Source organism: Eutrigla gurnardus (genome assembly GCF_963514095.1).
Source record: "Eutrigla gurnardus genome assembly, chromosome: 22".
NCBI classification, from domain to species: domain Eukaryota; kingdom Metazoa; phylum Chordata; class Actinopteri; order Perciformes; family Triglidae; genus Eutrigla; species Eutrigla gurnardus.
Genome location: NC_139933.1, coordinates 4,895,375 through 4,905,966, shown reverse-complemented (window position 1 = coordinate 4,905,966; position 10,592 = coordinate 4,895,375). Strand labels below are relative to the sequence as shown.

Genomic DNA, 10,592 nt, shown 5'->3' with positions numbered 1-10,592 from the left:
TATGATTGGTCAATTTTACTCATTTGAAATTAGTGTACATTTATAGCTGGACCACCAATCAGAGCCAAAAGCATAATATGTTCCTCCTAGCAACAAAGGCAGGAACATTCTGATAGGTTGACAATTAATTTAACCCTTCACGTTCCAACTAGAACTGAATAGGCCGGATTGAAGTGTTTATGGCTCAGAAACATGTTTGTTTGGATGTTAATTGTCAAATTCTGCATTGATACAATAAAATAAAATAACATTTTTAAGATTACCTTTTTTTTTTTTTTTTTAAGAATATCCTCCCCCTTACTGGTTGCAACATGTCAGCTTTTTGAATACGTCCGTGTTCCTTGAATGTCTTTCGTGCGTACTGTTTTCTGTTGAAATCATGCAAGTCTTTTCCTGGAATCTTCCTGCTCTGCCTCTGACAACAGCAGGATTACAACACAGGAACATGATTATATGTAGATTAGAAGAGCACAAATTAACGGTGCGAAAAAATTTCGATAGTGTGACAATATCTGTTGTACGTGGAAAGAGGCCCTTTTTCCTGATTGTGCAGTGATTGTTTCATCAACCGTGTCAAAATCTTATGACGCTTGAGCTGCACTGTCACGCTAGATGAGCATGTTTACATCTGATAACAAGGCTTGACAGTAGTTGCACTTGATATTTTGTGGTATGTAGCATCAAATCCACCGTGAACCAAACACAAACATCACAAGGTCCACCTACTTGTTGTTGAAGTTTGAATGTATTTTGTTCAAAAATGTTCAGCTTAACTTGAATCCAGATCCAGATTTGATCTTATACCATCATTTGTGTTGAATCTTGCATATTCAACATTCAGCAAAGCAATCACAATAATTTTAACAATTACAGTAAGTCAGTCCCGTTTTGAAAAAAACATCAAATGAAAAAGAAACTGGAGTTGAACTTTGGTTTGCAAACTTTTAATAAGACAAAACTCAAAAGAATAAATTACAAGAAATCTGGATAAATAAATATTTAGCTATTTAAGCATCACCTTCATTTTCAGCAACAGTGCTTTGACAAAAGACCAACAGCAGTAAGAAAACAGGCTTAGAAAAGAGCATTATTTATGGCAAATCAGACTAAACAATAGAGTCCAGCGTCTCAGATGAAATGATTTGTTTTCCAGCTGATATTTTCAGTCATTTTTTTTCTGAATCATAATGTATGATGACATTCATTCATCAGCTGTCCCCCACTCCCATAATGTACTGTCTTTAACAAGGCGTAGAAAGGGTTTTTATCAAACCAGTCTTTTTCCTCACCTCGTGTTCGGCTACAAAAACATATGTATTCTGACTGAAAAGATCTTGTGTTTGAGGAGCTGTAGTAGCTCTGGGGGAAGCAGACAATCATATAACAGGTTTTAGGAGGAGTGGGAGTCCTAACGAGAGGGCACAGTGTCTGTACTGCGAAAGTGGAGTGTTCAAAAGGAGGATAAAAAAAATGAACTGAATCTTTAATCTCTAGATGGGAAATTAAACTACATTAAATTAAACAAAAGTTCAAACCTGTAGAGAATGAGCTGTCGTGACTGAAGGTGCACCGGTTCAAAAAGTTGACAAAGGAAGGGCTTCTTTCAAAGCTGAATCCTCCGTTAGGTCCAAGTGTCACTGCAGCAGCAGGAGTATCATGTCCACATCCAGTCAGCTGCATTAATTCAAACCTTTCGATGATTAATCCTCAGCGGCTCTACAGCCCCTTCAGAGACGAGACCTTCTTCTTCCGAGCAGCCAGCATCTCGTAGAATGGGTCTTTGCTGATGGCGGCTCTGCAGGTGGAAGATGAAGGAGGGTTAGATACGAGACTTCACGCCGATCATCTGCAGGAGAGAGTTTAAACGTGGCTCACTTGATGCTGTTGATCCACTCGTCCTTCTCCTCTGTGGTCGGGGCGGAGATTCTGTAAAAAGTGTGGTTTCCCTCGACGACGCGTCCATCTGCCTCCGTCTTGCAGGCTTTGATAACCTGATCTTTGTGGTCTGAGATGAATAGTTCGAAGCAGTTCTGTGAGAAAGCACAGCAAACAAGGTTTGTCACGAGATGCACAGGAAATGTCTGAAAAACACATTCTCTGACAACATGATGAGAAAAAACTACAATTTGTGGTGAGGTGCTCCTCTGAGGAGGAAAGAGGACACCAAAGGATATATTGATCAACTTCCATCCCTCTTTTCTGACATGGTACTAAAGCTACTGCTTATATAGAAACATTTAAAAAAACAGCAGACATTGTCAAACTCTAAATTTAAAATATATCGGCGAGAGAAAAAAATAGTTTACCGGTTTCTTGGAGTCATCAACTTCTCTGATACTCAGATTTTCCAGCGGAATAATTCCTCTGGGTTCTTTATCCTTATAAACAGCAGAGGGAGACAAACATCTAAGTACTAACGTAAGCATACATGGAGTATTTGTCAAATATCGCTGCCCTTCTATTACTCACAGTCGTGTATTCAAAGTAGTAGAGGCAGTTATCTGTGAGAATGAACCAGCGTCTCTTCCAGGTCTTAACTCGTCCACCTGAGGAGAGATTACATGTGAGTTAAGACTTCGGTAAAGACAAAAAAGTTAGTTGTTGGAGCATAAAGCTGGACTTCGTATGACGACAGCGACACTCTGAAGCACACTGACTGCACAAAGCAGGAGGTAAAGCTTAAAGCCTACTGATGATAAAGATGAAAGCTGAGGTTTAAACTTGGGTCAGTTGCCAGCAGTTAGAAACAGATGTGAAACTACTTGTCTTTTTTCACATCGGGGCTGAACAGCACAAAGCCCATGAATGATTAAGTTGGGATATGAGGGTGAATGCACGCAGCCAATGGGAGTAGAAAGGCAGGGAAGGAGGCAGCTCAGAAGCAAAGCAGTGCATTTAAGTTGGGGATTTTAAGGGTACATACCTCCTGGTGTCAAAAACCCATGAAACACAAACAGACGAGAACAATATCAACAAAATGATATTACAAAAATAAAACACAACTTTGTCCTCATGTTAAAAGTTTTTGAGTTAAATTCTAAATTAAAAAAAAAATCGATGGAACTAAGCTTTCAATTTCCACCGTCAAAGTCAAAAGCAGGATCACAGAGTCTCAGTTTTTTTTTTCCCTCTCCACCCCCGCCTTCTTGCGCACATCCAAAAAAACAAAACAATTAACATAACTCCAGAGACAACACAGTTAACCGGTTGTCTGCCCTGCAGCTGCACTTTTCGAGGCACCAAGGCCAGTGTTGGAATCGGAGATGAATGAGAAAGACAGAACTATTAAATCCTTGCCTGAAGTCATTGCTGTGGCAACATTTTGCCTTCCCAGTGAGTTACGTAAACAATAGACTTATTTGTTGGCTGCAGAATATTAAGAGAATGAAACAACCATCTCCATTTAATATTATTTGTGTGTCTTCTTGCTTTGTATGGTAAAGTATGATGGTGGGGAAAACCAGGGATTTCAGGGTGCATTCAGGTGTACATCGTTAACTGAGAAACTGTTATTGTAATGTACCCTCCTGCCATCTAGTGGATCTATTTTTTTCTTTTGTACCTGTTTGTTCTCAATTGACAAGTGAAATATATCGTTATTGCATGTGAAATCAATTATTTAAACGTGACCATGAATTGTGACCTTAAAATCGAAAGAATCGCGTCCCTCCCTTGTATACAACACAGGAGCCGTACCGAGTTTCAGCAGCCATCCTTCTCTGTCGGGGTTGAAGAAGGTGTGTGTGAGGTCGTTCCCATCATCCTCTGGGATCTTAAAAGGTTCATTTTTTATGCTGTCGTACAGGTTCTACAGAGAGGGGGGGGGGGGGGGGGGGATGGAGGTGATGAGCAGGGATGGATTTAATTATATACTACTTTATATTCTACTCCATGACATTTCAGAAGCAAATATTGCAATGTCAGTTTTTTAATCCAAAATATAATTGGCTAATAATTATAATGTATTTCAAATAAAACAAAGCAAATAAAACCTCAGTGTTTTTGTCTGTATAACAACCAAGTGCATTAACAGTCCTACTATACAGAGGGAAAGGAACATATCTCACCCTGAGTAGCTCCTCCGGCAGGTCTCCTCCATCATTGATGCCTCGGTTCATCGCTGTGAATCTCTGAACGGAGGGTTTGTCCTTCACGTTCGGGTTGTGTAGACTGGTGTTCAACATGATCACAGCGAACGACAAAACGTAACAGGTATCTGTAAAACAAGACAACAACCACTGAATTAGTTGATTTCAAAGCCCAGAATACAAACTGGGAAAAGGACTTTTTGAGGAGAATAAATTATCTTAGTATCTTTACTTTTGGTGTCTTTCACAAAAAGTATATTACAAAATGTTTTTGTAAACTTTGACCCCCCCCCCCTCTTCCAAACACACACACACTTGTGTACCTGTGCTCTGAAACACTCCGGGGTTACATCGACAGTATCGCAGGGCAAACGCCTCCATCATGCGGTCGATCTTCTGAGCCTCGCCGGGCAGCCGGAAGCTCCACAAGAACTGTCTGAGAGCCTGAACCAGGTTCAAGTCTGAGAACTCGTGCAACTCCAGGAAGGCGTGCAGGACCTCAATGTTGAAGTCATCTCTGCATGACACACACACACACACACACACACACACACACACACACACACACACACACACACACACACACACACACACACACACACACACACACACACACACACACACACACACACACACACACACACACACACACACACACACACACACACACACACACACACACACACAGGGGGAGTTAACACAAAGACAACAGGGTCAGGAACCGAATGCAGCTCTGTTTAGCTCACTGAGCTGGCAGCGTGAGGAGTTGGATGAGATGAAACAAACCAGATAAAAACAGATTAATGGATGATCTTTTAGAAGTGCTAATGCACCATAAGCTCATACATGTAGTATAGTACTGATAGCATATTGATATGTCCTCAATAATGCTGCACATGTATAAACATGTACAGTTCTGGTAAGGGTCCACAGACAGAACAGGTTCTCTGGGTCCATTAACTACATCACAGTCGAATGAACATGAGTATAAACAACGAGGCCGCCATGATGACGTTTTGTAGTCCTTTAGAAGACATGTAACCGCTTCAAAAGTCACGAGAGGGATATATAATGATGTACTTTACCGGAAGTGCAAACTCAAGTATCACTCACCTCTCCCCGAGGTAGTCGCCGATAGCGGTCTTATTCAGCCCCTCACCCTTGTAGAGAAACCGGGCGATGTCATCACTGGTGTTTTTAAGCAGGGAGCTGTCAATCAAGAAGCGAATCCCCTGACAGAGAAAATCAGAACAGTCAGTCTCAACACCCTTCACTAAAAATACACAGTGAACACTGACTTCCAGAGCCACCAAGAAATGAATTCGTTTTTTGTCTGATGAGGTCCAAAAAACATCTGTTACATGAGGAAGGAAGAGCATGATTTGTTCTCACCTTCTTGGGGTCCATGTTGAACTTCTTTCGGCCCATTGCCATCTGTTTATTCCTCTGCATGCTTTTCCTAAAAGCAAATTTAACAGAACATAAACGTATTAAATTCGTCTGCAAAATAGACTATTAAAAGAAATTTTAATGATCATTTAAGTTATTTAGCAAGAAATAAATGCACTTCCACTAAAATTAAAAGGTCAAGCACAGAATGGGTTGAGAGATACTTTACCTCTCTTCAGTCACGCCCAGGTTTTCAATCTCGTTGGTCACCTCTGCTATCTCATCCTTCAGCCTCTGAGAGCAGACAGGAGGAGAGTGATGGACCAGAAAGCATGAAACAATCTTGTATATACATGTGATATTTGTGTAACTTCTGACCCTTCACATAAACCTCTGGACATACTGTGATCCCACCGGCAGCACAATGCAATACACATGGTTGTCTGTTCCAGCTACATCTCACTGACAACATATCCAGACAAGCACTTCTTACAGAGGAGTTGACCCAGAAAAAAAACACTCAAAGTGCAGCCGTGATTCACTCTCTCACAGACTGACTCATTCTTCTTCTCGGCAGGAGTTTTGTTGAACAGCCGCTCTCTGCAGAAAACCCTCTCTGGGAGCTGTAGCACCTGTTCTGGGGTCAGAGCTGACCACCCTTCCCCTGTTTCCATCTCCCCGCTCCTCCTCTCCCCTGTGTTGACCCAGATTCGTCAGTCTGCCTCCCCCCCTCCCCGTCGCCCTCCCGGGCCGTTTGAGTGTCACACTGGCGGGGAGACGGGAATATGCAGGATCAAAGACTTTGACTGGCTTAGCTCCAGAGAGCTCAGAGGTTATGTGAGGAAAGGAGAGAGTAGCGAAACAGATGGAGAAACACCGAGCCCAGCAGAAAAAAACAATAAATTAAGATAATTTAGAAGAGAAAGAGCAGCAGACGAGGCCAGTGTCTCAGATGAGAGCTGCAACCTTCAACAAATCTCAGTGAGTGTGAGTAATAACATAATAATAATAATTATACGAGGTAAATAGCTTCACTTGTCTGGATTCCTACATGTGTGCGTTTCCATGGTTACACCCCCTTATATATACACGAACAGTGCCCTGTCTCCATTACTTGCATATTTCATGGTTCATTACCCATCAGCCCCCCAGGGCAACACAGGAAGGGGCTCAGAGGAGAGACGGAGAACGAGTCGACCTCGGTGATAAACAGCAGCGACGCTGCCCGGAGTGTTTGTGTTTATCTTTGTTTTCTTTGTGTGTGTTTTGGATGCCCACGAACAAAATAGTTTATTTATATATTTATCTAAATGATCTGTTAATCAAACTGTCTCAGCTCTAATGGAAATAAAGTGTTAGGTGCAGCCCCAAACTCCACCATATATCAACATATTGATATTTTTTGATATTGATATTTATGCTGCTAAACAATGTGACAGAGACTTGGGAAAAACAGCCACATACATGAGATTGTGTCCAGGTAAAAAAGTCATTACTCAAATCTGAGCATTGATTTCTCGACATGTTTGTTCATGACGATAAGGCCAGCTATTCCCCCTGATCTAGCGAAGCACATTTACCCAGATAAAGAGCTGACACGTACTAATTTATTTAAGGTTGAAGGGGGACGGAGGCAGAGATTAAAACCGTTCCTCCAGGCAAAGCGAGCTGGAGGACACACACATACACGAGAGGTCCACCCCCATTGCACACAAAGTGGATCATCCATCTTGAATGCATACAGCAACGCTCCGGTGGTCAGACGCCGATACAACCCCCCCTCCAAACACCCATGTACACCCCTCCCTAGGCACACTGGTCTAGACATGGAGGTAAATCTACTCAAGGACACAGAGAAAAGAAAGAACAACCCAAACAATGTGATTTTCAGATGAAAAGCAAACAATGCACTGTATGATTTTGCAAATCTCGAAAATCACAGATTAGCTTAACTTAATTAACTTTTCAAGTCTGTCTCAAAATAGTAATTAAAACTGTTTTTACTTACCTTACTGACCATTAAAATGATCCCTGTCTGAACCCACAGTCCTCGCTCTGTGCAAACATGTATTCAAGAATTCGTCTGAAGTTCATATTCAGAAAGATAACTTCCAAAATGAGTGATTTTAGTGCCAAATTCCCCTTTTTTTCTTTGACTGTTCTCCCCCTGCAGCTCGACAGAGAAAGTGTGACGTGTGAATCTCATTCTAAAAACACAGTGACTCTGTGTGACTGCTGAAAACTCACATTAACATCAGATAAACATTGAAAACACAGAAAGAGGACTGTGGACTTTATCCCTAAATCACGTAACATTGTAACTGCTAAAAACAAAGAGACTTGTGGGAGTCCAGAGTACCGAGTTTAGAAGCCGGGACAAAACAAACTCCCATTTCATGGCTGCACTCTTTAGAAATCATTTTGCCCAAGCAGTAATCACCGAGGACAGAAAACAAACAGGGCCAAGAGTTTTGAGCTCCAGAGGAAGGTTTAACAAACGGATTCAAGAACTAAAACGGTGGAAGGGAAGAGAGGGTGTGTGTTATTACTTGTATGTCCTGCAGTAGCTCTTGTTTTCTGCGGCGGATGCTTTCCAGCTCCTGTCTCTCCTCTGGACTGAGGTCATCAGGCACTGAGGAGAGAAAGAGCACAAAAATTTGAATTATCTTACATACTTATATATCTTACTATAACCGATATGTCCAAATGTCCAAGCCGTGTTTTATTTAATACACACCCTTAACTGTACATGGACAAGAGTGTACGGATACTGATACTGGAGTGATAGGGCGAGTAGGGAAATGACCGACTTGTGGTTTTTCTTCAGAAAATTTGAGCAATAAAAATTCCAGTTCCAGTAACATAAGAGCGAATGCAGCATGTAGAGTTATTGTGCTGGTTGGCATATTTCATGTATTTCACTGCTGTTCCTCTCCACTGGATGCTTACTAAAGCTTCTGATGTGGCTGCTTTCCAAATGGCTCTAACCAGCAACAAAAGCTGAAGAAAAGGCACCAATTACGCAAAACAAGGAGGTCATATCGAGCTGTGTTGCCGCCGCTATTTGTCCTCCTCGTTAGGAGGAGTCGCGCTGAGGGATTCCAGTACACTGGCTTATCTTGTTTTCTTTATTAATCAATTATTCAGCCTATCAAAAGTCATAAATAAATAAAATGTTTGAAAAATCTCAAAGAGGTTTAACCAATCATCTAAATTGTTCCAGATAAAACTCATCTCAGGCGGCGTGACAGGCGCTACAGCCTTGGATTGTGATATTATTTAGATGCCGCAAACACGCCGACAGTGACGTGCTCACAAAACAGAGATTAGGCTGCAACAGTTCTCATTATAAACAAAAGAGTGAGAATAATGCAGCATTGTGAACAGAGAGGCAGTGAAACTGACATTTACACTCACTTCCTCTCTCGGGCTTTTCATTTAGAGATAGGAAATGACAGCAAGTGGATGCGTGACGACTTATGAAAGACCGTCATATCATCCTCCTCTGACGCAAACAAACACACGCATTCCGACATAAATAACAACATGAGTCTCCAACCAGCTGCTCCGCATAGTCTCGAGGTCACCGAGTGTGTGTTTTTGTTGGCAAGTAATGAGACACCTTGCCGTAGCGGATGACCAGCTGCTATGGACAACCAACATATTCAGGCCTAAAGTTCTCACTCTATCCTTCCTCCACTTTCTTGTTCGCAACACATCCTCTGAAGACACACTGATATTTCTGAGGAAGACGTGACGACACACGCACGCACAGTCAGATAAATCTCCGAAGCAGAAGTTATGATGACGCACTGAACACCTACACATTTGTGTCATAATGCTGAGGTTCATACCAGAGGGAAACGTCTGTCTGCTGCTGAGTAACACCACCAGTCTCAATGGTCCCAGTAGTCCCAGTGTAACTGAAACCGAACTGAAGGTTTGATTCTCACGCCAGTTATTTCCATAAAGTCCACATCGTTTTTTAACCGAGTCTCCAATCCCAGGACAAAACAGCCTGCAGTCCAATCTGGTTCCTCCAACAATAATCCTGTCCTGGCCGAGCCCAATCCCAATCGTGTGGTCCCCTACTCCAGCCTCCCTGCTTCTTAATGCTCAGGCAACCATTCCAGAGGGGAGGGGAGCAGGCCAGTGGCTAAATGAGGATGAGGCCAAGTGTGTTTGAAAGTGTGTGTGTGTGTGTGTGTGTGAGAGAGAGAGGGTAAAACCTTTGAACTCCCATCTCTCTCACCCACCACCCACCCACCCTCCCTCCATCCATCTCGACTCCTCCCTCAGTGAGCAGAGCATCAAACGCCGGCTCCCCCACGTGGACACCGTGTGTCTCGGAGAGAAAGAAAGTGGGGAGGTGGGTGTTGTTGGGTGAAGTAATGAGGAGGGTGCAGACATCACTGACATCTCCTGGCATCACCCAAAATGTAATGACAAATTACTAAACAACAGCTCCCTGTTCTGGCAGAATTACATTATTTATATTTCCTGTTTATCACACAGTTGCTCGTAGAAAACAACACTCACACACGCCAGTTTGTCTCATTGCTCTACCCACAGGATCGCAGCTGACCTAGGACCCGAGGGGAACTAGTTAGGACTAGCAATGTATCAGTGTTTTTGAGATTGAGAGTTTCCGTGTCTGGCACGGCACACAAGGCAATAATTGTGCATTTCAGTGTTCACAAGGCGATAATTGTGCGTTTCGATGTTCCCCCGGTCCCAGGGATAACAGGCTGGAGTGATATAATCCTGTATTTATGGTAAACTCCCCCAGTGACTGATCACATTCACACAGTCTGAAGGCTCAAAAGTCCAATAAGGATGCAGAAACAGACTAACAACGCAAACTCCCTTGACAAAGACACACAAAGAAGTGAAGAAAAGAGGAAGTGAAGAAAAGTATGACGACTTGAGCTGCCTTCTCCTGGTGGTAAAGGCTTTTAAAGTGAAGTATGTCAGGTGGGGGAAAAAGCAAAACTCTCACTCTGTCAAGTGGAAAACACCATGAAAAGCTCCCTGTAGTTCTAGTACTCCTACTTGACAGTTTACTGGAAGAATTTACATTATCGCTGGCCCATTTGTGATTGATTTCCCCCTCCC

At 42.5% G+C, this 10,592-nt stretch overlaps 1 protein-coding gene across 2 annotated transcripts in view; it reads right to left on the bottom strand.

Moving 5' to 3' along the window:
* Window positions 1-921: 921 nt before the first annotated feature.
* LOC311008309 (cytohesin-1-like) overlaps window positions 922-10,592 on the bottom strand; it is a 12,570-nt gene continuing 2,899 nt past the window's right edge. The window contains exons 2-12 of one of the 2 annotated variants that reach the window (XM_084001855.1): window positions 8,027-8,109; window positions 5,707-5,771; window positions 5,481-5,547; window positions 5,202-5,320; window positions 4,412-4,605; window positions 4,068-4,216; window positions 3,697-3,808; window positions 2,470-2,546; window positions 2,307-2,378; window positions 1,876-2,030; window positions 922-1,795 (exon numbers count right to left, since the gene is read on the bottom strand). In XM_084001855.1, the coding sequence (XP_083857981.1) occupies window positions 1,717-1,795; window positions 1,876-2,030; window positions 2,307-2,378; window positions 2,470-2,546; window positions 3,697-3,808; window positions 4,068-4,216; window positions 4,412-4,605; window positions 5,202-5,320; window positions 5,481-5,547; window positions 5,707-5,771; window positions 8,027-8,109 (1,172 nt within the window). In that variant the 3' untranslated portion in view covers window positions 922-1,716. The remainder of the gene's footprint in view (window positions 1,796-1,875; window positions 2,031-2,306; window positions 2,379-2,469; window positions 2,547-3,696; window positions 3,809-4,067; window positions 4,217-4,411; window positions 4,606-5,201; window positions 5,321-5,480; window positions 5,548-5,706; window positions 5,772-8,026; window positions 8,110-10,592) is intronic. The other variant, XM_084001856.1, reaches the window with a different exon arrangement.